Source organism: Grampus griseus, assembly GCF_964374135.1.
Source record: "Grampus griseus genome assembly, chromosome: 12".
In the NCBI taxonomy this organism is placed as follows: Eukaryota; Metazoa; Chordata; class Mammalia; order Artiodactyla; family Delphinidae; genus Grampus; species Grampus griseus.
This window is the reverse complement of record NC_139006.1, coordinates 84450841-84478652: the sequence shown is the minus strand read 5'-3', so window position 1 is coordinate 84478652 and position 27812 is coordinate 84450841. Positions and strand designations below refer to the sequence as shown.

General features: G+C 46.3%; 1 protein-coding gene across 3 annotated transcripts in view; it reads left to right on the top strand.

Annotated features, from left to right (window-relative positions):
- Positions 1–15113, top strand: part of CYB5A (cytochrome b5 type A) — a 41073-nt gene extending 25960 nt beyond the window's left edge. For 2 of the 3 annotated variants that reach the window (XM_082667232.1, XM_082667233.1), the window contains one exon: positions 117–1476. In XM_082667232.1, the coding sequence (XP_082523358.1) occupies positions 117–305 (189 nt within the window). In that variant the 3' untranslated portion in view covers positions 306–1476. Of the gene's footprint in view, positions 1–116; positions 1477–14776 lie in introns of those variants that run through there. The other variant, XM_082667231.1, reaches the window with a different exon arrangement.
- Positions 15114–27812: the final 12699 nt, after the last annotated feature.

The following is a 27812-nucleotide window of genomic DNA, read 5'->3' as shown; positions in this document are numbered from 1 at the left end:
AAAGTTGGAGAGGTAATAAAAACATGCCATGGTGACTTTCATGGTAGAGAGAAGGAGCACAGTTTTGAGTGCCCTCCTTTGAACACCATGCAAGCATCACTGCTGTTTCTTTCCAGCTGGTGGACCAATTGGGTGATCCCAGCCATCTCAGCACTGGTTGTAGCCCTGATGTATCACTTCTACACATCGGAACACTAAACACGTTCTCAGAAGCCAATGGAAGAAAAGACTGCTTTGGTCTGGGGAGAAAGAAGCCACCGTTAACTGCTTCAACTGACAGAACCCTGCACCTGAAAATGATTTGAATACACCTGTTTTCCTTTCCTCCTGCATTAGACACAAAACAAACGAAAAGAACTGTCCTTTCTGCTCCTGAGCGTTTAGAACGTGCCTTTTTATCCATCAGCTTTGTTTTGATGTTCCACCACTATGTCATTTGCTTATTGTGGGCACAATCCTTTAAAACATACCACCATGTTTGGCTGTCTGTTTGATATGTAATTGTCTTTAATGTTTGGAATCTGATTATTTGGCGGTCATTTAATTTGCTAATCTTTCAGATCCAAGTTGTCTGTCTGATGTGAGCAGGGATGTCCTTGGTTCTCTTCTTGTGCTGCTTCATCTAATTGAATAATCAGGTATTGAATGTTTCCAATGTAGTTTTTTTTTAAAGGAAATTAAGGAAGGCCCAGAAATAACAGCTTAAAGATTTCTAATAATTGTTCCACTTGAACAATCATATAGATGATAAAAAGAGAAAGTGGCCTGCAAGACCTAGAAAAGATACTCCATCTTTTCTTTGATTAAAAACACCAGCAACATCAACAAAAGACTGTGAACCATGAGAGAACATTACCACCGTCCATTCTCTCAGCTTAAACATGTCATTCCGAAGAGATTCTCAGCTATACAGGTTCTCAGGTTTTACAGACTCCTCCTGCAGAGGTGAAAACTGTTTACGTGCTCCTGTAAAGAAATGTTGATTCCCTAATTTGTAAAAACACACATGTGAAAGAGATTGTGGGACATTTGGAATCTGATTTTTGAAGAAATTTAGCTCTGGTGATGGGCCATGAAGAACTCTGGTGTGGACTGATTGAGTGGACTGATTCAGTCATCCCGTCTTTGTTTATTATTCTCTGCCCAGTGCTTTTTTCTTTAAATGTCGAAACTTGAGAACTGAATTTACAGACTCGAAATACTTTGTAGTTAGCAATGATTGTCCATTGGCCTGCTCGCCGACTGACGAGCCATGGAGTTCTTCAGAAATAACTAAACACATTGGAAAGGAATTTGTTTAAATTACAGAGCATAGATTTTTATAATCAATGACATGTATTACCCTCTGCCTTTTTTGTCACTGGAAGTTAGAGCGAATGTAGGAGGGCAGTGGGGCAGCTGTCTCTATCACATGGGAAAATACCTTGCAGAGGAATCCTTTGTTTAGATTTTAATAAACATAAGCCTGGAACAAAATCATGCCTCTTGTAATGGACTTGAAGTGCCCGACACATCCCTCTGCGTTTTGATACATCGACAGACGAGTCAGCAGGCTCTGCTGTAACATGCTGTCGTGACTGTGTAATCATGGATAGGTCAGTAGCTAAATAAAAATGACTGTGGAACCTTCACTCTGCTTTTTGGTGCTACCGTATCAAGGATATCCATGTCGAGTTTCACGGTTCTACCTCTAAGATAGGAGAGCAGTCGGTTCACTGTTCCAGGCGTGGTTTTCAGCATCATTATGAAGTGTGTGTCTGGAAATAAACAGTATAACCAAAGGGATTAAGGCAAGAAATTAGTGCCCTGGTGAGCATTTCTGCATCTGCCCTCTCCCACTCCCCCACCCCACCGCGCCATAGATAGGGGCTCTGCAGGTTCCTGTGAAGCTTGGAATGAAATGACCACCAAGCTTGCACTCCTCTGCCTGGCCCACACGTGCAGTGAATGTTTGCATGTCCCCCATCTGGATCTCTTAGAGAAGAGCTTGCTTTAAATTTGGATGAGATACTTGGTGTGTGAAATTTGAACAAAGCAAATCATACAATAATTGCGATATTTACAATTAAAAGCCATGTCCTGTCTGTGTGCAGAAATCTCTGTGAGTCTGGGTCGGCCCAGCCTCCAGACTCCTTTCTGCTCTTCTCTGGCTGCATGTGTGTTCACTGTCACCTTATCTGGAGGCCCAGTTTGGTTTGGCTCCAGATTAGGGTGGGGAGCTCTGGTACTTGGGATAGTCCAGCATTGCTCTCAGGGACCAGGGTCCACTCCTGTGCCATCGGCATTAGCAAAGACAAGCTTTCATATTGTCCCTGCTCTCAGCGGGCCTTACCAAGTTCCTGGGAGGAGCAGGCATGGAAGAGAAGGCATAATGGTGGGGATCGTGCTGGACTTCTATGCCTGCTGTGTCCAGCTGCTCAAAGGCTGGGCAGGCTGGGGGAGGGCCAACAGGAGAGGAAGATGTTTATGCAGGAAGCTTGGCGTCAGCCTCAGAAACAGTAGAAAAAGATAACAAGGGATTCCCGTAGTGAGTGGGGGAGGGGGTTCATCTGGAGGCACATTTTGTAAAAGATCAACAGATGTTTGAGAACTTCATTGATCACGAAATCATTATGTAAGTTCTAAAACTAAATCACAGTCTTACATGTTTTTTGACTGTCAAATGTGAACATTTCCATCAAGATAGAAAATGAAGCCCAAGTTGTAGGTGGGAATGATGCACCTGTCAGGGAAAGTCCTAAAAAATGGAGAAATAGGTAACCCTTGTATTCCTGCTTCTCTCTACTGTTCCCTCATGCCTGGGTATCTCTACCTAGTCACTCCTTTTTCCTACTAAGGCAGATGACGCAAAGAATCCCATAAGTCATGAAATTCTCTATGAACCAAACAAAGCCCATGTGAAGTTTGGAAGTAGAATTTCTTAAATAAAGGCTCGTTGTTTTAAGGAGGGTGGGTGGGCAGCGGGTCTTTCTGATCTCACGGGTGGTCTCTCCACATCTGGTAGTATTTGGCATCTTCTCGAGGACCAAGCTGAAGTTGACTCAAGGTTTCAGGTTGGCCTTGAAACAGTTATACTTCCAGGGGTGCGGCTGTGGGTTGACTCCCCCTTCATCATTCCCTTTAAAGAAGAAAGAAGCAAGTGAAACAAATATGCTTGTGTCTGCAGCGTAGGTCCTCCAGAAAAACGATGCAAAAGGTGCAATTGCAAAAATTTTACCTTCAATCCAAATTAATTTAAGAAACCATTAAAATGACATGTTGTCATTTTTAGATAAGAAAATTCTGTTTGTTTTAACATTCTTGGAGCCATGGGGGAATTCTAGAAATAACTGAACAATTAGAAGTTCTGGTAGAAAGAATTTACCCGATACTTTTAAGTAACATTTATCTTGTGGTGAACATTCAACAACTTTGAAAACTCTTGTTTCATTGTCCTAATATTTTATTGATAAACTGAATTTATTTCACCTTTATGATTATGCTTGTCATGTCAATAGCTCTTCAGGAAGAAGTCATTTGAGAATTATCAGATGGAAATATTTAATACATAAGTAATTGCATTACTTTCACATTCGTTTTCTCAGTTAACCAGTTCAGGAACAACAAAAGATTCATAATTATCTTGGAAGAAAACATAGGCATAGTTCTTTATGATTTTGGAGTAGGCAATGGTTTCTTAGATAATGATACCAGAAGCACGAACTACAAAAGAAGAAATAGATAAACTGAACTTCTTCCAAATTAACAACTTCTGTGTTTTAAAGGACCCCATCAAGCAAGTGAAAAGACAACACACACAATGGGAGAAAATATTTGCATATCATATTTAATGAGGAACTTTTAAAGAACTCTTACAACTCAATAAAAAATAACCCATTTGAAAAATTGGCAAAAGATCTGATTGTACACTTCTCCAAAGAAGATGTTCAAAGCCAATGAGCACATAAATGATGTCCAACAGCATTAGTCATTAGGAAATGAAAGTCAAAACCACAATGAGATAGCACTTCACACCCAGTAAGAAGGCCATAATACAAAAATCTGGTGATAGCAAGCGTTGACAAAGATGTGGAGAGATTGGAACCCTTGTGCATTGCTGGTGGGAATGTAAAATGGTACAGCCACTGTGGAAAACATCATGGCAGTTCCTTAAAAAACATTCCTATGATAAACCATAATGGAAAAGAGTATTTTTAAAATGTATATGTATAACTGAATCACTTTGCTGTACAGCAGAAATTAACACACCATTGTTAATCAACTATACTTCAATGAAAAAAAAAGTTAAACATAGAGTTACCTATGACCCCAAAATTCGATATGCTCAAGAAAATTGAAAACAGGTACTGATACAAAAACCTGTGCATGAATGTTCACAGCAGCAGCATTCATAATAGCCAAAAGGTGGAAACAGCCCAAGTATTTGTTCATCAACAGATGAATGGATAAAAGATGTGTTATATTCACGCAGTGTTGAATTATTTGAGAACAAAAAGTACTATGCGTGATACAACGTGGATGAACCTTGGAAACGTATGCAAAGTGAAAGTGTTACCGAACCCAGGTCCAGTTGCTCAAGGCTCGGAAGCCAATTCTTGAGAGACAAGTATTGGTAGGAAAGGAAAGGTTGCTTTATTTCGGAGGCCGGCATCCCGGGGAGAGGGTGGACTTCCGTCGGAGAACCAACTCCGGATGGCTGCTCAGGGGACAGGGGCTTTTAAAGGGGAGTTTCAGGGGGAGGGAGGGAGCAGAACAGCACAGTCTGTTCCGACAGTCATCTTGAAACCAGTAATGTGGTGGTCTGGTCAGCATCACCTTGGTGGTTTTAAGTACAGTTAATTTTTAGTTCCAGGGTTTGTTCCTATTTCTTTGAGGCCAGTTCTCGTAATTGTGGCAGCTCATGTCATGGCTTCAGTTTGGTCATCATGTAGTCATCCTCCCCCTGGTGGGGGGCTTCAATATCTGCAAAACAGCTCACAGGAGGTGGCTCAGAATATTATCCGCAGCCCTTAAGGAGGAACTAAAGGTCCTTGACTGTGCTTAATGATTAGACTATTATTGTCTGGTCTCCTTTCACTGTTTTCCTTTGTTTCTGCATTTTCTCACTTCTCTGATTAAACTTATTCTTTGGCTAAAGTTTTTCCACAGACAAAAGGCAGGCTGAGGACATGGTCGGGGGACAAGGACCGTAGGGTCCTGCTCTGTTTCGAAAGCAGTCCCAAAAGGCCACATATCGTATGATTCCATTTATATGAAATGCTCAGAGTAGGCAGTGGTTGCCTGGGGTTGGGGAGAAATGGGGAGTGACTGCTAATGTGTATGGGGTTTCTTTTGGTGGTGATGAAAATGTTCTAAAATTGATTATGGTGATGGTTGCCCATATCCGTGAATGTACTAAAAAACATTGAATTGTATAATTTAAAATGGGCGACCTTGTATGGTGTGGGATTATAATATAGTTCAATAAAGCAGTTATTTAAAAAATTCAGCACAAAGTAAACATCCCCTACCCCCAAGAAATTGGTCTTCTCCCATGTTCGTTGTCTTAGAAGCATCTGCCCAGTTCATGCCAGCAGCTGGAGTTCCTCACATCCCGCCCACCCACAGCATCACTTCCTGAAGTCAGCACTCTGTTAAAAGTGGCCTCCTGTAAGATGTGGGATGTGAAGCTAGAGAAGGGACTCTTGCTTTTTTACTTTATATTTTGTCCTCATATATTATTTGAATGAAAATGTTTGACTTTTGCAATTAAAAATAAGAAATAGCTCTAATGGTCTGTCTACTCTCTACCCAAATCCATCTCCCTTCTCCACCTGCAGTGTCACTGCCTTAGTTCAAGCCTTCAGCTCTTCTAAATTTTTGCTACAAATCCTCCCTGGCTTTTCCCATCTGGATCTGTTATTTCTATTCCATGGTGTATCTTTTAAAGCTTGTCCAATTCCTGGGACATAGGAGGTGTCTATTTGTTAACTGAATAACTAAAAAATGACTGATGTCCCTTAGCTGGTCTCCCACCTCACATCTCTATTTCTAATCTCTTATTCCCATTATCGGATTATTTTTACTGAGACACCACTTTGATATCACTCTTGCCCAAAAGCCTTGGCGATAGCGCCAAGTCCAAGGCGGTGCTGAAGGCGCTTGGCAAACTGCTCCTCAGCCTGGAAGGATATTGAGCTTTAAGAACTCCAGTTTTGTATATTGGAATACAGGTGCGTTTAGACTCTAGTAGTTTCTCAGAAGTGGCAAGAGGCGGAGAAAGACGTTATCTGACAAGCCCCTGATATTAGCATGTCAGATCCTGTTAGCTGGTGAGGCTAGGTTAGTACCTAGACCTTGGAGCCTGTCCAAAAATGGAGGGCGAGGGAGGGTGGAAGGTTATCAGTTGCAAACAGGAAGGAGGGCAAGGCTGGTTACACACCCAGAGGTCAGGAAAGTTCTAGGCTCTTGGAGCTGAGTCTGATTAACTTCTGCTAGTTACTCTTTATCTCTGCCGAGCTGCAGTATCTCATGACTTCAGCAAACCTGCCCCAGACCTGAGCCTGTAGACTCTTCCAAGCTGGTAAAGTTTACTTGGCAGTAAGCCCAGTCCCTAAAAGCCTTCGTTTTAACTAAAACCTATAGGCTTTAGGGGCCCCAAGGGGCACTCTCCTCCTGGGAACATAGTGATTATTTCAGCGTTCAAGACTTACCACTGAGGCCAACAGTAACTAGAGAAAGCATATTTCTCTTTCCTCTTGGTGTGAGCTTGGTCACTGATTTGCCCCGAGACACTGAAGCACTAACTAACTCATAGGAGAATTCCCAGCATATACAGCTAGGAGCATCTCTCAGTGTTTTTGGCTAAAGTTTTCACATATTAGAACAAAATCCTTTCAGGGAAATCATGGGGTTGATCATTGCCTTTATCTCCAATGCTCTTCACTGCTTGTTATTTTTCAGAATCATCTCTCCTGGGCATTATGCCCCTCCTTGGTTGGTTCTCTACTTTTCAAGTTCAAACTGGATTCCATAACCCTTTCATTTCTCTTCTCATGAACCTGTTCCCTCCAGAGCCAATGTGTGGCTCTTTTCACCTGTGCCCCTATTCTGTTTAAAGCTCTCGCCCGCTGAGGGATTACAGAGGACCTATTCTTCCTCAGTTTGCTGAGTCACGCCAGGGGAAAAACACAACAGCTCTGATGCATTACATCTTTATAAAAATTAATTCCATAATGCTCATAGGATTTCCTTTCTTCCCTTTATGATTTTGGGTTGCCTGTCTCCTCTTCCTATTTTTAGAATGTAGTCGAAGCCCCTTTAACTGTATGGTTAGATGGTTGATTACTCAAAGTCGGGTAAAGTGGAACATCATCATTTTTTTTTAAGTTCATTCAAATGTTCATTCTCTTGTCCAGTGCTTTTGTTTGAGAACAGGTCCATTACATTCAATTAAATATTGTCATTGCAATTATAGATACAGCTACGATAAGCAGACCGGGAACTAACGCAACTGATAAACCTACATTTAACTAGTTAGAGTTGGGATGTGCAGGCACTCAGGAAGGCAGACTCAGTTGAGTGTATCAGTGTGTCGTGGGCATTGGTTAAGTATTTCAAAGGATGAGGAAAGAGACAATCTGGTGACTAGATTCAGTAGAGATAGGCTGATAGAGCTCCTACTGTAATTTATACTGCTAAATCTAGCCTATTGATTCTCACCCATCTCAAGCTCAAATTGTAAATTTTCATTTATAACGTGTGTTGGTGTCATGTGCATTCTCATAATCAACTGCCGTCCTGTGACAGCAGTAGTTATCTGTCAGTGGGAGAAATCCAAAGGAAAGAGCTTTCTAGTAACTTCTGGCCCAGCTGAATAGCAATTAGGCTTAAATGAGTGGCACTTGAAGTTTGGGGCAGCTGATTTCAACTTTAAAAAGCAGCTCCAGCGGTTGTTAAACTCCCAGAAATTACATGAAATGTCCTGTTCGTGTGCATGTTTTTCTGAGAAGGGTATTGGTAAGTTTTCTTAAATTCTTAAGGGGTCTGTTATTCCCCAAGGATCAAGGGCCACTCGTTACATAAGTGTAAGAATGAAGGAAAAAGTGTTCCTCTTCACTTCAAAACTGTTGCCTAAAATCCATCCCCCAACTATGCATTGAGCTCTTGTTATGAGCCAGAACCATCTGGGCCTGGGGACCCAGCCCTGACCAGGACGCCACAGTCCCCGCCGTCTGGAAGCTTCATTCTGGTGGGAGGTGTGCAAATAACGGGTAAATAAAGACACATGCGTGGAACATCAGTGAAAAGTATTATGAAAAGAGTAAAGCAGGCCCTCTAAACGGAAGAGGAGTGTGATTTTAATTAGGTGATTAGGAAATCCTCTGTGAATTGGAGACTTCTGGGTGGAGACCTGAAAGAAGTGAGGGAATGAGCCATGCAAATTTCTCACAAAAAGCATCCCCAAAATCAGGGATAGCAAGTGCAAAGGCCCTGAGGCAGCAGGGTGCCTGACATTTGAAGAAGAACGAGGAGGCCAGCCTGGCTTCAACACACATGATCTGATTTACGTTTAGAAGGATCCATCTGGAGATTATATGGGTGGCCAAGAGCAGGTGCCTAAGCCTAGGAGTAAATACATGTATTTATGAATACATTTTTATGTATTTAAATTTTTCAAAATGGGAATTTTAAAATTATAGTATTTTATATATATTAATAGAAAAATGAAACGACATATAAATCAGAAATCTATAAAAAGAAAATTTTAATTGATGGCCACCTGAACATACCTGTGATTAGCATTTCAATATACATATTCTTCCAGAATTATTTCTCACATTCCTTTAGATAAGTGGAATCACAGTGGAAAGATTTTTTTCACTCAATAGTAAATTGCAGAACTCTGTCCGTATCAAAAAGCAAAAGGCTTCCTCATTATTTTTTTTCCTTTTGTCTTCTGTCTTCCTTCTAGCCACTTTTTTGTCTTCCTTATTATTGAATGTGATCCATTTTGTACTATTATTATTTTTATTGTGGTAAAATATACATGTATTAATTTTTAAGGGAAATTAGCAAGGCCTGCACCCTGGCTTCTCAAGGCGTGTTCTGTGGACCAGCAACAGCGCAGCATCAATGAGTTTGTTAAATGCAGAATCTCGAGCCCCACCTGAAAGATGGAGAGGCACTGGCCTCAGTGGGGTTGACCAGGAGGCCTGCAGAGGAATAGCCCTCCCCCGCCACCTGAATGGGGTCCTCCCTAAGGCCCTATCTTGTGCCGTCTGCTCTTCTCTATTCATGCTGCTCAGAGGAAGTCAACTGTTGTTATGACTTAAGAATAATCTTATGACGCTATACTTTCATACTGAATCTCTTACCAGAGACCATCCATCCATCTCTAGCATATTGAGAAGTTTCCATATGTCAGTTTTTGTAGGAAACCCCAAGGGTACAAAATGATCAAGACATTTGAATAAGTGGGAGGAGTTCCAAGGGGCTGGCTTGGGCATCTGGGTGGTGGCCATGCTCTCCAGTCAGGTTGGAGACACGGGCTGAGCCATCACTACAGATGGTCGCTGAAGCCACTCATTGCTTGGGATCATCTGGGAAGAACATGTGGGGTGAGAAGATGGGACCCGTGTGAGGACAGGGGAGGCCTGGGAGTAGGCCGAGCGGGAGGGAGGCCAGGAGAGGGCAGGACACAGGCGTGCAGAGTGTTCAGCGTCACCAGTGTCCCCCGGCGGTCACGGATAATAGCGGGTGCTGCCCTAACACCTGTGTAGGGTTTGCCACAGGCCAGACACCCTTTGAAGGGTGCTACATTTATGACCTCACCTAAATCCTGTAACACACACAGGAGGTAGAAACCTGCTATATCTCTGGGTTAAAGATGAAGCAACAGAGGCAGAGAGAGAACTCTCCCAAGGTCACCAACATGTGACAAAGCCGGGACCCAACTCCTGCAAGGCTGGCCGTGAGGTCCGTGCTCTGAACCAGTGTGCCAAGATTGAGACTGAAGACTTCCCCTAGAACAGCAACAGAACAGTCGTGGCAGGCCTTGTGGAGAGCAGCTCCCTGGAGAAGAAGGGGTGGGAGCGGGTCACAGATGGAAGGGAGAGACTGCTTGTCCAGAAACTTGGCTGTGAGAGGACAGGGAGGGGTATTAGCTGGAGGGGCTGGGCAGGGGGTGGGGGGCTTTTTGCTTTATTTTAACTTAGAAGTGGGAGATATGAACACATGTTTAAATGCCGGGAGCTGTGTATAGGCAGAGGTTGAGAAAAGGGCTGACTGGTGGCCACAGGTCCCTGGGCGAGCTCAGCCCTGGAGGAGGGCTTTCCACTGTGAAAGGGCCAAGGAGGCCAGGATGGGAGATAGGGAAATTGGAATTTCATGCCTCTTGTCTTCTGTTTTCCTGAAGTCATCTGAGAGACAGAGGGAGGTGGTGGAGGAGAAAAAGGAATAATAATAATGAGGAATATAAGAAATATTTATTTGAGCCAAGCTGAGGACTATAGCCCTGGGGAACACAGTTCAAGTGCTTCTGGTAACACGACCCAGATCTAACTCTTAGGAGACCAGCCTCATCATTCTCAGCGATAGTGCTATGGGTAGGATTGACCCCACTCCTAAATCCAGGGTGAACCCAGATTTGCTTGAGCTAAAAAATTCTATCTCTTGGCCATAGTGGGAAGATATGTTGCTCTGTCAGAACCAAGGAGGCAGAAGAGCTGTTTGCTAGTGTTCACGGGAAAGTGAAACACCTTCCCTCCTCCGTGTGTGCTGTCAGAAGAGACCATCTCTCCTTTCCTGGATGATAGGGTGTAAAGATGTATGTCATGGACTGCCGCAGCCACTTTGGCATCATGAGGTATTTTGGGTCCTACTGGGGTGGGGACTCATGAGGTCTGGGGATGAGCCTGTCCTCGTGAAAGGCAGATTGGAAGGACTGGGGAAATCTGAGTTCTTGGAGACACTGACCAAGCTGCTGGATCATGCCTCTCTTCCGGATCATGGGGCATGTTTTCGCGTCAGAAGCCTCTAGTACTGCTGATAAATTTACAAATGTTGACTTATAAGAATGGCAGTTTCTTTTGGTTCAACCTGCGAGTCAACATTCATAAACCCCCTTGACCGTCTAAGTCAGTTTGAGGTGAGTTGTTGCTAAGACAAGCTGGAACTCAGAACCATGCCCAGAGAAGGAGAAGCTCACCCCTAAACCCCGGTGCTGACTGCTCCAGGACGTCTCTGTGGTGCTGTTGCTGCCACCGGTTCCTGTTGCCGCTCACACCTGGCCAGTACAAGAGATGCGTCAGTTTGCTGCGGTAGCAGCGATGGCCACGGCTGCTCTGATGATGCCCGAGGGACACAGATGTGGGGCGGGCTTGGCTTAACCGACCCCAGGTTTCCATGAGCCCCAGCCCGGGAGGATTATGGTTTGGAGCAAATCCCAGCTCAGCGCAGCCAGTCAGAGTGAGTTCACGCACAGGAGTCCCCCTGCGTCTGGGGAATGTCCGCAGGCTCAGAGGGTGAGGAGGACAGACACCTCTCTTTGAGAGTCACAGGCTCTGCTGTGAATGTTCCCTCCTCTTAAACATCAGTGTGGCTGAAACAAGTTCCTTCCGTAAATGTGTTGAGGATGGACGGTGGGACCTCCAGGCGCCTGCAGATGTCTGAATTTTTAACTCAGAGTGAATATTTGGGACTAGCCAGAAGGGATTTTGGTGTGGCGAGGTAGGTCGGACCGATGCCAGTTTTGCGGGCCGGAGGAATTTTTTCTAGGTTAGAATATGCACGCTTTCGGCGTGGATTTTTCCTGCCCGCGGTGCTCAATAAGCTTCTGGCTTCACTTGAAACCATAGTTCATTAGTATCAACCCAACATGTTTTATCAGGTAGCAGTCATTTGCTTATGTGAGGGAAGAGGAATCCTAAGTCTGTGTTTGCATACACGCTCTTCCTCCATAAGATGTCTGTTTGACTCACTTCTCCTGACGGAGACAGCAGGAGCCTGGGCAGGTAGGGCCACCCTGCTGGGAGCTGTGCCCTGGGCCTCTTCACCTCCTGCCCCCCTGCCCCTTGCTGGGATAGGAGCTGGTCTCCGGGAGGGACAGCGCTTGCTTCATAAGCCAAAGAAGGCAAATCATTGGCTTTTCTTAGTCCAGCAAAGGTTAGTGGAGGCCTCTAGCACTTCTTGCTTTCCCACTCATCAAAGAGTAACTTGAGCACAACGATGTGGTGAAACACGTTGCTGACAAAGCCTCAGAGCCCAAACCTTTCAAATCAAAGGTTCTTTGATTTCGTGGTTTCATGGTTCTTTTCTCAAGTCAGGGAGGTTTAATTAGCTCTGTTTATTAGTCGAAGATGGTTGCCTTGCTGTCGATGACATCAGTTTGTCTGTTTCCAAACTCTTTCTCAAAAAAAAAAAAGTGCACATGCCCCTTACTGAGCCAAAACCCACAGGGGACAGCTTAACTTGTTGGTACACATACTGTTAGGCAATCTCTTGCATTGCCAAGGCTGACGATCGGGGGACTATTAAAACCCATCCACCTTGGGACTTCCCTGGTGGTCCAGTGGTAGAGAATCCGCCCTCCACTGCAGGGGACGCGAGTTCAGTCCCTTGTCAGGGAACTACAATCCCATGTGCCACAGAGCAACTAAGCCCACACGCCACAACTACTGAGTCCGTGTGCCTCAACTAGAGAGAGAAAACCCATGCACCACAACTAGAGAGAAGCCCACATGCCACAACCTAGAGAGAAGCCCACGTGCCACAACAAAAACATCCTGCATGCCACAACGAAGACCGGATGCAGCCAAAAATTTTTTAAAAAATAAAAAAGTAAAATAAATATATTTTAAAAATCCATCCGGGCTTCCCTGGTGGCGCAGTGGTTGAGAGTCCACCTGCCAATGCAGGGCACGCGGGTTCGTGCCGCTGTCTGGGAAGATCCCACATGCCGCGGAGCGGCTGGGCCCGTGAGCCATGGCCGCTGAGCCTGCACGTCCGGAGCCTGTGTTCCGCAACGGGAGAGGCCACAGCAGTGAGAGGCCCGCGTACCGCAAAAAAAAAAAGGAAAAAAAAAAAATCCATCCACCTTATGCCTAAGGAGTGGAAACAAAGAATTGCACTATTAAAGTGAGTCAGATTCTGAGTATCTCTTAGCATTCACCTTCCCGACGTGGAGACTGAGTCCTCAGAATCGCAGCACTGTTTGATATTCAGATGAGATGAGCGTTCTCAATTTAATCTCTTCCCCTTAGAGGCTAAAGGCGGAACAACTCCTTCCTTTGCAGTGCTTTAAGCTGCCTTTGATTGTCCTGTGGGCAGGAGAGAAGAAAAATGATGTATTTAATGCCCAGTGTGCCTGACTTTAAGGGTTGGTCTTAGGTATAGCCAAAGGAGAAAATAATAAACAAGATTTACGTTACATATATAAATGTTATATGTCTTTTTCCCGGCTTCCGGTGGCTTGCTGGCACTCTGGTGTTCTTGGTTTGTGGCATCGTTACCCTGCTGTCTGCCTTCATGTTCACATGGTGTTTTCCTTCCGTGTGTCTGTGTCTTCACCGGCCATCTGATGAGGACACCAGTCGTGTTGGATTAGGGCCCACCCTATTCCAGTATGACCTCATCTTGACTAATCACATCTGCAATCACCCTATTTCCAAATAAGCTCACATTGGGAGTTAGGACTTCAACATATGAATTTGGGGAGAAACAATTCAACCGCTAACCATGAGTAAACCTAATATTGGGCCAGATTTTCAGGGAAAATGTGACCCAGGGCCCATTTTTTAAAAATTAATTTTTAAAGCAGAAAAGTACTGTGCCAGAAATTGGCTACACCTCTCATGAGGGGAAAGAAAAGCAATGAAAATGAAATAGCTACTAGATCCAGGCTGGCATGCCTGTCCTGGGAAAGTGGCGTTGTGACAGCACTCTAGTGCCCCCTCGTGCAGGGGGTGCCGCCCGAAGCCGTCTGGTTGGGACGTCTTCTGTGGAGGAGCATGTATAGCGCTGTTGAAGGGCAGGTGGTTCTGCAGGTCACCCAGCTCTTTGGGCTCCGTCTGGTCCTAGGAGACCTCACAAAACCCAGGTGAGCCGAGAGCAAGGCAGGTAGAAGGTGCAGCATGTGAAACAGACCTCGGCTGCGACGGAGACCACGGCTCCAAAGCGAGCAGGTGTGCCGCCGCGTGTTTTGCAAATTGCGAAGCACCAGGACTTGGCAGTGATAACAAAGGGAAATTATAATAAAGCCGTCACAGCTCAGGCATGCAAAAATGGAGTCGGATGGCCACCATGGATGTGGTCGCAGACACATCCGTGCCCCGCTGAGAACCTGAACCGCCTGTGAACTGTACCAAGGACACCACCAGCAGCACCTGCCAGCTGTCAGCTTATGGTCTCAAGGCCTCCCCTTGTAACTGTACAACCATTTCAGTCCCCAGCCAACCCTGACTTACCAAGCACCCCCATTTCTTGCCAGCTCCAATGATACTTCTTGATAAACAACTCAAGTAACCAACTGTAATCTTTATAAACGCCCCCTTTTGTTAGTCTGGCAGAACACAATTCAAGTGCTTCTTGAATCTGTGTATCCAGGGCTGCAGTCCTAACAAACTCCAAATAAACACCTTTTAATTTCACCCCATATTCACCCTTTTAAAACTAAGATTTTGTAATGCCACCTTAATCTGATGTAAATCCCTAGATGATATCACTTATACATACTTTTTTGAAAAGAATCATCATAACAACCTAATCAGGTCTCTGTTTCTAAAATTTTGGTTAACAGAATGGAGCTCAGAATAAAATCCCACACGTCTCTGCTGTTCCGTCTTTTCATCATGGATGGTTTGGGCCACAGGTGGTCTCTCCAGGCTCCGCTGTCCCTTCTCAGCTGGCAACCTCTTCCCTGCTTGGCAGTTCCCTGCAGATGACTCAGCACCCATTGGGAGAAGAGCTTGGCTGAAAGGTGCTGCAAGGCTCACGGGCAGACCCAGGCAAGCCTGTGGACACACCTGCTCTGAGCAGGTGTAGTACAGGTGCGTGTCAAGCAACTCCAATCTCAAGGTCACTAGTAGTCAAATGAATCAGATTTTCAGTCTTTACCTGGGAGGAAGGGGTGTTTGCAATGGATATGATGTTATGTATTTTTGCCTCAAGCTCTGTATTGAGTTCGTGACTGACAAAGTATCAGAAATTACAACTCCTCACCACTGGTGCTCACCTCGCCATTAAATCACTTGTCAAGCCAGCACAGGAGTAGATTAAAACAAACAAGCAAACAAACCTCGTCAAAACTTCCTTTTCACTCCAAAATTTTGACCATGTTGATTTTAGGGCACAGAAGTTGAGTCAAGCCATCTGAAAGAGAAGGTAGGAGAGTGAGTGTATGGGATGGAGCCGGAGCTGGGAGCCAGCAGGGTTAGAGCCGTCTCCAGGGTCAAGTGGCTTCCTCTTTATTTCTGGTGCGTTCTGTCTTCTTTTTTTTTGTTTTGTTTTGTTTTTTGCGGGCCTCTCCCTGTTGTGGCCTCTCCCGTTGCGCAGCACAGGCTCCGGACGCGCAGGCTCAGTGGCCATGGCCCAGCCCTTCTCTTTACTTCTGGTGGCCGATTTGCAGTCTCTAGTACAGATGCTGGGAGGACATTTTTGGCTCTGCTAACTATTGGCTAGAGTCTTCTGCACCCCATGGATGAACCCTCCTGGGTCGGGGGATCTCCATGGTCCAATGGGTGGCCCTGGTCATAGCGTGCAGCCCTAGTGCTTCCCGGTGACAGTGGTACTTCCTCCTGGGGGGTGTTTTGGAAACATGTGGGGCCCTTTTTGTCTTCTAGCAAAACTGCCCTCTAACGTTTATGTATTAAAATATATATTATTATTCGATTACGAACAGCTTTCATTTTATTTTCCCTTTATATTAGATTTAGGTTGTTATGATGATTCTTTTCAAAAGTGTGTATAAGTGATATGTGATATCGTCTAGGGATCTTATTTCAGATTAAGATGGCATTAGAAAATCTTAGTTTTAAAAGGGTGAATATGGGGTCTGATAGCATTGAGAACCTATAACTCACATGTCTCCTACATATGAATATAAATTATTTGATTCCAAAGAATGATACATCTTTTCTCATGTTTCACATGTTGACCCCTAACTTGGAACAACCTATAGCGTTTTGGGGAAACACTTCCCCCAGAATGTACACTGAAGTAATGAATTTGTTGATACATGCACCACAATGAATACAGGATGGAAGTCACAGGTGTGGAGTCGGGGGTGCGCCCCTTTAAGAGTTCAGCTGAGGAAGAGTCAGCGTGCATTGAGTGCGTTAAAGTTAAGCAGGGTGGTCGAACGCCTTTGGTAGGCACTGCACGCCTGTTTGATTTTTGCTCTGTCTTATCAGTATGGTGTTTATTTGCTCTTGGTTCCTGCTGCGTCATCTAGACCTTTGATACAGTCCTTAGTCACACACGATCATTACCTCCGGTTTGGAGTGGGTGCAATTTGTTGGACTGGGGAATAGCCCAGGAAGCCTCTGGTGCAGAACTCAGTCCCTTTACTACACAGCGTTCTCACACTTGCAGTCCCCAGAGTCTTCTTGCTCATTTCTGCCTGTGTCTGGGGCAATGATTCTATGGAACAATGCACGTCAGTGCCCGGATTGAGAACCATTTCCCTTTATAACGACCTCCGTCCGTGTGCACTGGTGGACAGCCACACAACCTAGTCGTCATCCACACGCGGAGGGTTGTTACTCTCCTCCACCTCTTTACCCCAGCTGATGAGGCACTGCGCCTGCAGGAACATCCCTGACGGTCATCTCACCTTCTCACGAATGCCCCAGACATACCCTTTGGTCATCTTTGTTTTTTCCACATCCCTCCATGGAGCAGAGTTTAAATGTCAAAGTTTAGTCCATGAACACCTGGTCAAGGTGCTGCTTGGGTGAACCGCAAGCTTCCTTTCTGTTGGTCTGAGGTTCAAACCACCCACGATGGCTCTGTAAGCCCCAGGCTACCATGACAGGGCTGCCCTGCCATGTGTCCCCTGGGCCCCCTGCAGGGATGACATCCCCACTGAGCCTGCCTCTGAAGTGGGAGGAGGTGGGAGCACAGACATTCCCCCAGGGAATACAAGTCCTTGGATCGGGTTCCAGCGTTTCTTCTATGCTGTCTGTGCCTGACGGAAGCAGGTGGCCGTACCTTCCATTTCCCGACCACTGCGTGCTAAGCATTGGGCATCCATCATTTCACTCCACCCTCACAACAACCCTGCAAGCACAGTTAGTTTACAGAGAAGGAAACTGAAATTCAGCAAAGCTCGGTGACTTGCAGAAGGTTGCTCGGCTCCGAGGGCCCACGCCCTGAGTCTCACCTCTTCGTTCTGGCTTCGCACAGGTGCAGGCTTCTGGTCCCGGCTCTGCTTTCTGCATCCTTTTCGCCTTTGGTGCCTAGCATCTCTATGCTCCTCCCTGGCAAGCTTTCCTCCAGCCTGGCTTCTAGGAGCTCCTACATTTATTCTTTACAGGTAAAGGAATGTTGATGCCCTGGTTTTTAGGATAGCAGCATTGTATAAGACCTCCAGGTATCGGTGGCCTGTAGAATTTGACATGTCAATCTGGATAAGGCAGACATGATTTTAAGTTGTGGGGAGGTTGATAATCTGTACTTTATTTGGAGCTACACCTGTGTGCTTATTTATATTGAAATCATATGTGAGAGAGGAACATTATAGGTTGAATTACGTCTCCCGAAAAAACACATGTTGAAGTCCAAAGCCCTAGTACCTGAGGATGTGACTTCATTCAGAAATAGGATGGTTGCAGGTGTGATAAGGTGAGGTCTACTGGAGCTGGGTGGACCCTAATCCAATGACTGGTGTCCTTATAAGAAGACGGCCACATGGAGACAGGTGCAGCGGGAGAACGCCTTGTGCTGATGAAGGGAGAGAAAAAGAGGGATGCAGCCAAAGCTCAGGAATGACAAAGGCTGCTGGCAGCCACCGGAAGCTGGGAGAGGCAGGAAGGCTTCTCCCTTCCCTGCCAACACCTTGGTTTTGGACTTCTGGCCTCCAGAGCTGCGGGAGAATCAATTTCTGTTGTTTTAAGCCACCTGGTTTGTGGCCTCTTGTTATGACAGCCCCAGGAGACTAAATCGGGAGAAACCGGGATGTGCCCTATTTGAGACGGCTGGTTAGGAGGATCTGAACAGCCCTCATGTTCCCGCATGATAACCGGTCATGCGTCTCTCTGTACCCGTGGATCTTGGCCTCATAACAAATCCAGATATTTAAACAGACAAAAAAGATTACAGAAAAGGTGTCAATTAGATAAGAATGAGCATTAAAAGGTAGTTTTAAGGAGTGTTTTGTTTTGTTTGAAAGGCTGTAGAACTAGTATGTTTTTGTTTGTTCGTGCTAAGAATGATGGTAATGCGATGCTGTCTGTAATACGAACCACCAATGGAGAGAGCAGTTTATCAGAAATGCACTCTGGCAGCCACAGGGTGGAAGCCTGTGGAAGACTCTCCTTCCACAGCTTTGGAAAAGGGGACTTGGGTTTTCCTGAGATCAACGTGCACCAGTTTGTTGGTGCCCAGCTATCAGCTACCTGCGGGGGCCGTCTTCTTTCAGCTGAACCCGTGTCAAATTCCTAGAGGCGTTTTCCTTAGTTAGAAATGCCTCTTTCTTTCTGTCCCTTCCTTTGGACTTTTGTCACCTGCTCAGTGGATCCCAGAAACATACCCTTTCCCTCATACTTCTTATCATCACATCAGCCACTGGGTTTACCACTCACTGGGTCACTGGATAATTTCTCCTGAGCTAAACATTCCTCATATATTAAGAGTTAATTTGACAGCCACGTCCAGGAGGTGGGAAATTCTGTAAGAACCCTGTTTCTTCAACAAGTAAATGGGATTAAGAAAGAGGGAGCACTATTATGGGTTAAAATACTCTTTAAGAGATCCATCACGTTGAATGTATGGGCCTTGTTTGTTTATAATTTAATTTAAACCAAGTATAATAAGACATTGTTGAGATAATTGGAGAAAATTAATCATGGACTGGGTACTATTAGATATTAGATAATGAGATTATTGCTTTTCATTTTGTTGCAGATGATAATGATGTTGTCCTTAACTGTTAGAGATGCATATTGAAGTATGTTTACAATTTGCTTTAAAATCATTTTGCCAAAATGTATGGGGGAGGAAGGGGTGTGGATGAACTAAGAATGGTGGGTGAGGCCACACAGGTTCTTTCACGATTGTGTGTGTTTGAAATTGTTTATAATACCATGGTTTAAAAAGAGGACATGGGGTAGGGCTTCCCTGGTGGCGCAGTGGTTGAGAGTCCGCCTGCCGATGCAGGGGACGTGGGTTCGTGCCCCGGTCCGGGATGATCCCACATGCCGCGGAGCAGCTGGGCCCGTGAGCCATGGCCGTTGAGCCTGCGCGTCTGGAGCCTGTGCTCCGCAACAGGAGAGGCCACAGCAGTGAGAGGCCCGCGTACCGAAAAAAAAAAAAAAGAGGACATGGGCCACGTGCTCTTTGGTGCTGGCGCTGCCCCAGAGTCTGGGCATCCTGGAATTCATTTCATTGACATGATGGCAGGTGAGGGGTTCAAGGAACTCCCTGTGATTTCCACGAGTATCCCAGAAAGTTCACTGCTCCGTTTTCTAGTTAAAATAACCTGGTGGCTTGCTGTCCAAAGTCACGGGAAAGGTTCAAATCCAGGGACCAGTGCCGGGGATCAGATTTTGAAAGCCCCATCCCGAGTGGGGCTCTCGGTCCCAGTAGTTCCGGCCCAGAGTGGTGCCCTTTTGCACTGGGAGCCCAGTCCTTTATCACAGTGTCCTTATTGATTTTTTCCTCTTAGCCTGAACTCTAGGCCTCTTTGTTCCTGGGAGAGAACGTAGAAAGAACCGTGTTATATAATGCTGGTTCCAATAAAAGCTGACCTTGGAAAGGACACCCCCATGATAGAAATGCACTCATTTGTTCAGTCACTCAAGACATTGTTGAGTGCTGTGTCCACTGAAAGGCCTAGAAGCAAGTACACCTCGGTAACAATGAACACCTTGTACCCAGACCTTGGTGTCAAATACTGTTTCTCACCCAAAGGAGCCAGGGCTCCTCTAAGAAATGGCCTATTTCAGGGCTAAGACAGTGTAGGTCCATGAGCGTGGGGTACCTTATGCCACAAAATAAGGAGTGATTAAAAAAGAAAAAAAGATGGGGCATGTCGGAAGGACACAGGAGCCAAGTTGATGGGACTCTCATTGGCTAAATCTGGCCCAGTTTCAGCAGCCAAACAAGTACAGTAGTGACTTATTAACTGTTCGAAAAAAACAGAATTCTCGAGTTCATAGTGATAATTAAAGGATAAATAAATGAGAGGGCTTCCCTGGTGGCGCAGTGGTTAAGAACCCGCCTACCAGTGCAGGAGACACGGGTTCGAGCCCTGGTCCGGGAAGATCCCACATGCTGCGGAGCAACTAAGCCCGTGCACCACAACTACTGAGCCTGTGCTCTAGAGCCCACGAGCCACAGCTACTGAAGCCCATGCACCTAGAGCCTGTGCTCCGCAACAGGCGAAGCCACTGCAGTGAGAAGCCTGCGCACTGCAACGAAGAGTAGCCCCCGCTCGCCGCAACTAGAGAAAGCCCGCGCAGCAACGAAGGCACAGTGCAGCCAAAAATAAGATAAAAATACAATAAATTAAAAAAATAAGTCAATAAATGAGAGAGAAAGGAGGGTTACAGGAATGCCGAGTGTTGGCTGGTGATGTGTGAGGAGTGCCAGCAATGGGAAATCTTGTGCAGCCGTCACAGTAAAGACGGATTCAGGCAAGAATTACTGATGGATGCTGAGTCTAAGGGGAATATTTTATGAGGACCGGCCTCCGTGTGTCTCCCCATAGCCTGCTTACTCACTGCAGAGGAAGCAATAGAACCATGCAGTAGGGAAACTGGGTGATGCCTGTGATGGGTGCTGCTAGAGAGGGGTCAATGGACCCCGCATGTCTGCAGTGGACACAGCATCGCTTATGTGGTTTACTGGCCAGGAATGCATCAAACCCTAAATGAGGGCAATTCCATTAAAAAAGGGGGAGGAAATTGTTCTTCAGAAATGCAGTGTCATAAAAGGTTTTTTAAAAAGCTGATGGACTGTTCCAGAGTAAAGGTGGCTAAGGAGACGTGGCGAATGGATGCAGTACCAGATCCTGGGTGCTGTGCTGAAGGAAAAAAATGGTGAAAGGCTCTGTGGGTCCGCTGGCAAAATCAAAATACAGATGGTGCCCTGGTGGTAGGAAGGGATTGTGTTTCTCACAATGGCTGCAGGGTGTCCTGTGAGCGCTGGCAGGGCCCTGGGGTGGGACTGGGTTCTCCGTGTCTGCTGCACACATGTTTCCAGGAGCTGCCCGTCAGGAGCCGGGACACCCCTGCCCTGCTTGGTCTGCCTTCCACGCTCCTCGCCCTTGACCCCTCCTTGCACCTCTGTCCTTTCCAGTGGAGCCCAGGCCAGGCCTTCTCTTCTCCTCTAGTTTTCCCTGAAAAGTGCCAAAAGGTACAAACTGTTCATTCTTACTTAGTAGATGGGCTGCCAGTTGGTGAGCTAAAAGACAGTTTTTTTCTAGCACATTTGACATTGGAGAGTAGTTAGTGACTAGCTTCCCTGGTTTTGTTTTTTATGAGTGAATCTCTTCCTTTCGTGTCCTGGGTTCTCAAATATTTGTTTCTGAAATGGCATTTCTGATACAGAAGTGTATATAATTGGAGTGCATGGTTTTCATTAATAAAAGTGTAGTATTTCAACAATATTGTCATCACTGGACCACGCTATAGCACTCCTCACTTGGGGTGGTCAGAACTGTCCAGGAAGCTTGGGCGGGCCCTGTAAGTTCTAGAGAATGACTGGGCGCTGCAGTGGATATTCACCTGTGAAGAGACCTTGATGATGCCTAAGTCTATGTAGATGCCCCGGGGTTTTCAAGCCTAGTGAGGGCAGAGGGCAGGGCGTCTGACCTGTGTCTTTTCAGCCCACCTGAGGAGTCATCTAAGGCCTGTTCTTGGGGCTGTCGGCTTCCTGCGTCTCTCTGCCTGAGGGTGTTCTCTGGCTCTTCCTGGGACCATGGCTGGCCGGCTGGTGGGCAGCCTCGAAGTGCCAGGGAGCCTTTGGGCAGGATGGTGCTGAGGCGTGCTCGATGCCCTCGCTGAGTCCCTGTTACCTGTGCCTATGTCCCTGCCTCACTGTCACAACCTTCGTTGCCTGTCCTCCCTTCCCTGGCTCACCTCGCTCGTTCACTCCTTGCACTTGTGGGCTTGTCCCAGGGTCGACCTCCGGGGATGCCCAGTTTGAGACCACGGGCTTCTCCAGCAACAGCCCAAGCTCACGAACTCAGGCTGCATCCAGTCTGTGTCTGTGCTAATGTTCACTAAGTTTATCTTTTCATTTTCCTTTTTAGAAATAATTTTCCAAATAAATCACTCAATGAAGTCTTAATTTAAAAAAACCAAGGTATCAAAGGGCATATTAACATACTTAAGAAAAATTTCTGAATTAAAAGCAAGAATGTTCATATTAGCCCTTTATATACTGCTAAGGTATAATGCTATATAATATTATTATATGACAAGAACAAACGACCTGTAAATATTCTTCCAACAAATATTTTAGGAATTATACTTGTCAGCTCTAGGTTTATTAGAAATCAGTATCAAGGACTGTTAACTTGTTTCTACTTCACACATATTGCCTGGTTGATTGAAGATACCAGCAAAATAGGTACATGTGACACATCATCTTCAGAGCGATAGGAATTGTCAGTCTCCAGAAAGTGAGATGACTGGCCATCACCTTCTACTCATTTGTGCATTCATTTATTGAGCAAGTATTTTTCAAGTGCTACTGTGCGTTGGAACCACTTGTTTCTAGAGACACAGAAGTATGAGCACCTAGTGCAGGTAGAGGGCAGGTGCAGGAAGGAAGGGCAGTGGTCTGCTGTCACAGACGTTTTGCCCCATATTCCACGAGAGCCCAGAATGAGAAGCAGACAAGATAACTAAATGTACGTGACACGTAGAATTCGAAATACTGTACCCTGCACTTTCTTCCCAAATGAGAGCCAGGGTTGTCCCAAGTCTGGCCTTCTCTCAAATTTTTCATTTGAAGTACTGTCTGTTACAATCGTGATTGATATTTCAAGCCCTCTTGCGACACAGACTGGAGTGGTGCAATTGTTTGCAGGGCTGACTGGCCTCAGGGGCCACTGGGGCAGGCGGCATGGCTGTTGCCTCATTTTAATCTCCCGGGCCATAAGTGAGAGCACTTCTCTTGTTCTTGGCAACCACCGCTGGCTGAAACAGAAAGCAGGATTAGGATTAGGAGTTGGGAGGGTAGGTTTTAAATTTGGGCTTTGCCTTTGACTCTGTAACCTCAGGCAGCAAGCCACGCTCCTCTTTGGGCACAGATTTCTTCAGCTGTAGAGCAGTGGATGGTGAAGAACACCTCTTGTTGCACAAGAGTCAGTTTAAGGAAAACATGGTTAACAGGTCTCCTTTGAAAAAGGAAAGAAACGGTAACTTTTAAAATCAGGCATCGCAACACTGTGTCTGCCTTTGAACGTAACTTCTGAGATTTCTTTCTCCTGAAAATAGTGTGTTGCTTGCAGGTGACTCCTCATTAGACGAGGTCACCCTAAGACCTCTTGCAGCTTTATAAGTTTGACCCCCACTATTCTAGCCTCCGGTAGCATTGATGGTCTGACATGTTTTGACATATCTGACATAGTTGATATGTCTTGAAATGATATGTACAGGGTTGCAAAAGAGGTGTTTGAAATCTGTGGCCTGTGTTTGCCTGTGCATAGTTCCAAATATACCATAAACTTGGTGAGTGGGCTAGGCGGCCAGCCCCGTTCCAGCTTTACCCAGAGCAAGTCCATGCTCACCTCCGTTGTGTGTTGAAGGGGTCTGCTGAGCCCAGAACATCGCAGTGGGAATGATGAACTCCTTATCTGACGTATATATTTGCTTGTTCGGTTTTTTTCTACACCGTGTTTTCTTTCCTCTTGACATTTATTCACATACAGTAGTTCTATTTACAAGTCACAAGAGTTCATTCAGAAGCATCGCTCCAAGTCTTTGGGGTCATTGCACACCAGAGCGCTGCTTTTGAGCACAGCCTGCTTTACGTACTTGGGTTCTACTCATCCCAAGCCTGCCTTGCAGGGCGCTGGTTCTTGGCGGTTTTTGCTATCAGATCTATTCCTCACCTGTCCCCTGTTTGGCTCTATGTCACTTGGGGGTGACCCCGGCAGGCTTCATTTCCTAGACTCTGAGAAGAGCTGATTCAGCCAGTGGGGACCAGGATCGGAGATTGGCCAAGCAGGGGGAAGGGACAAGCCGCAGGGGTTTCCCTCCCTGTGTTTCCTGGGGTGTCTCAGGCAGTGGCTGCACTTTCTCTTTGGTACTAACGTCTGTCGGATGGGCCTGCCGTGGTGCCCACCTCCCTGGGCTCTAGGAGCCCCGCCTCTTCCCTTTGTCCCTCCAGCCCATCATGGGGGTGTCTTCTTGTGTGACTGATCTCTTTGGGTCCTTTATTTGGCTTCTCTGCCTTTCCATCACCTGTATAACCAATTCCTTTCATCAGATTCCCTCTGTTTTTAATCTTTAAATGATCTTTGTTTTTCAAGTTGGCCCCTGGCCGATGGAGTTATTGTTAGCAGAATTAGTGCCAGAATCAGATCTTTGGGATGGGATTAGGGGACTGGGCTGCTTCCCTGCTTGAGCACACGGTGGTGCCCTTCCTGCAGATGGAGGAGGGGAATCCTCACTGAGGACATGGATTTGTGTCATGACTGCCTAAACCATCACCTGTTGTTTGACTTGGGATGTTGGTTGGGTTCAAGGCATTGGGATACTAACTAGAAGCTGCATTGCACTGATGTGCAGTAATAATGATCACGAGGATGGTGCTGGACAGTTTCCAGAACGACAGTCCTGAATTGGAAGAGCTGGAAGTCTTGGGTTAGGCACAAATGCATCCAGAGGTCAGCCTTAAAACAAGCATTCATTTCTTGTAGCCACAAGGCAGGCATGGCTGACCGGGCCCAGTAACTAATTGTGGGGGCAGCAGAAATGACAACCATACCAAATCCCTTATGTTAACTTTGCGGCATTAGTTGGGGAGAGGTGGGACCTGGGAATTAGGGAAGGAGACATTTGAGTGGCCTCAGCTAAGAACCTTGACAACCCCTACCCCCAGTTCCTCCAGCCTGTCTTGCTAGACTCCTCCCTGTCTGAGGAAAGGCTTTCTTGCGTAAGGACTGTGTGTTCAGGTGTGTTCTCACCAGCTGTCTTTGCCTCCAGGCCTATAACTACAGTGGGTCCCAGCATCTTTGTTCCCTGTAGGTGCTGCAGAGAAGGATCTCTGCTGCAGAGAAGACTCAATAATCAGTGGACAAGATGGTCCATTCTGTGGAGAACAGCATCTTCCTCCAGCTACCTGGAGGCTCAGTGGGCCATGGCATCAGGGATGGAGGTTTTCTACGGCTCAGCACGGACATCCTCTTTCTCAAGTCAGCCTGGGTACCAGCGCCGCTGAGGGCCCAATCTGCCAATACTGAGTCCCTGAAAGGATGCTGTTGCCTGGTGGTCGTGGGCGGCAGGGTGGGAGGTGCTGCTGGAAACCTAGCGGTGAGTTGACGATGTTATGCTCATCTTATCATGATGGATTCGTCCTGAATGGAAAGGCATCCTTTCCGGGTATGGATTTGCCCCCCCCGACTGAAATGCTTTTGTGGACTTCAGACACCCCTTGCCCATGGTCATGGAACCCTGCGTGGGGGAGCATTGTCCATTCAGGTGAAGAAGTGCAGCTTTAGGCCTCTCGCTTCTCACCACATACGCCATCATCACGTGGCCTGAAAGAACAGAGGAGCAGCCGGTGCTGGCTGGGAGGCAGCCCCTCGGGAAGTTGGGTACCATCCTACAGGACGTGGTGTATGTCTTAAGCCAGTGATGGGTTGATGACGTTCTTTGTCCCACAGTCTGGGAACAACAGGGTGGGACCTAATAACCCATTGAAGAGTTTTTGCTCTCTGTTCCCACAGCCTTGAGGTCTGCTGGTCTAGATGCCTTAGTTCTCATTTCGAGAGAGGAAAGCTCCAAACAACAAGGTCCTGCTGCAGAGCACAGGGAACTATAATGCATATCCTGTGATAAACCAGAATGGAAAAGAATATGCAAAAGAATATATATATTCTTTTTCATATATATACATAGATATAACTGAGTCACTTTGCTGCACAGCAGAAATTAACACAACATTGTAAATCAATTATACTTCAGTTAAAAAAAAAAAAAAAAGGAAAGTTTCCATTAAGGGGCATACCACCATGGTTCCATGAATGTGGAAGTTACCTCGATCGCCACCTGACTGTCTTGAATTCCTTGTGCCACACACAGCCGCGGGCTGCTTCTCCCCTGCCTCTTGCCTTACAGGAGAGATTCTAGATAAACTTTGTTTAGCTACCTTTTTATCAACTGGGAAGGTTTGAAGGTGGAGTAGTACCATGTTTTGATCACCTGGAGGGAAGGGTTGACATTAGGTAAGCTCTTAATAAATCTTAGCGTGAAAATACTTGAATGCAGAAGAGAAAGCAGTAATTAGGTTGATTCGTAATTAGCAGCAGCAGGAGTTTAGAGCAGAAGTGGGGAGAAGGCGGGCACCTTTACTGATTCACGTTTTCACGTTATGACTTGGAGGGAGGCTTAGGGCTAGTTAGGGACATCTCCACCTGCTGAACATTGGTGTATCTTTCCGGAACAGCCGAGTAACCTCTCTAGAAAGTTTTCAGCCCATCAGAGACATGCAGCAGGGCCGTGTGGGTCGCTCCATTCTTCAGGGTGGAATAGTGATGGGATGGAGAAGAATGCACAGAGCAACTTCCAGAATTCCCTCTTTGGGGTCCAGGAAAGGGAGGGAGCAGGCCCTGCTTCTTTCCTCCAGGCTCGTGGTCCTGGGGGAGCATTTGACGTGGACAGTGCAGCTGGCGGCCCTCGGCCTCAGCCAGCCCGTGGTGGAGCCAACCTCGCACCTGGTCACTTGACAGTCATGCAGCCCTGCCTTTGCTCCATGTTGCCTTGGGAGTCCCTGGTCCACATTCATTCCTAGAGGGGACTCTGACCCAAATCAACTCTGGAAGGAAGTCCATGGAGTTCCTAGGGCTATAGGATGTCAGTGACGGTAGTGCCGAGAGGTGTCCTAGCTGTCCTCTGGGCCAGCCCCAGTGTTGCACAGCTACTTTATTCCAGGGGCCCTTATTCTGACTTCCAGTTCAGTGTCTTTCCCTGGCGTCTTTTGTGGAGCTTTGAAAGGGCACACAGTGGTGCGGGGATATGGCCAGAGGGCCACCGGGAGGCCTCGACTCCAGGTGGGCTCTGACTGGATGACAGAGCAGGCACTTGACCTCAGTTCTCTGGGCTCTACTAGCCTAGACCCGATTTAAGTGTGTGCACTTGGAGCCACGCTGCCTGAGCTCGGAGGCTGGCTCTGTCCCTCGCCAGCGGGGTGACCGTGGGCAATTTGTACAAACTCTGTGTCTGAGTTTCCTCTTTCATAGAACAGAGACAGTAATGGTGCCTACTTCTTAAAGTAATTGTGAGAATCCAGTGAGTTAGTTCATGTAAAGGGTTTGGAGCATCTCGTGGTATTTAGTAGGTGTTCAATAAATGTTAGCTCTTACCTCGGTTTTGGTAGTAAGGTGATATTTATCTAGGCACAAGTTCTGTGCCAGAGTTTTAACATGTTTAGATTGATGAAAT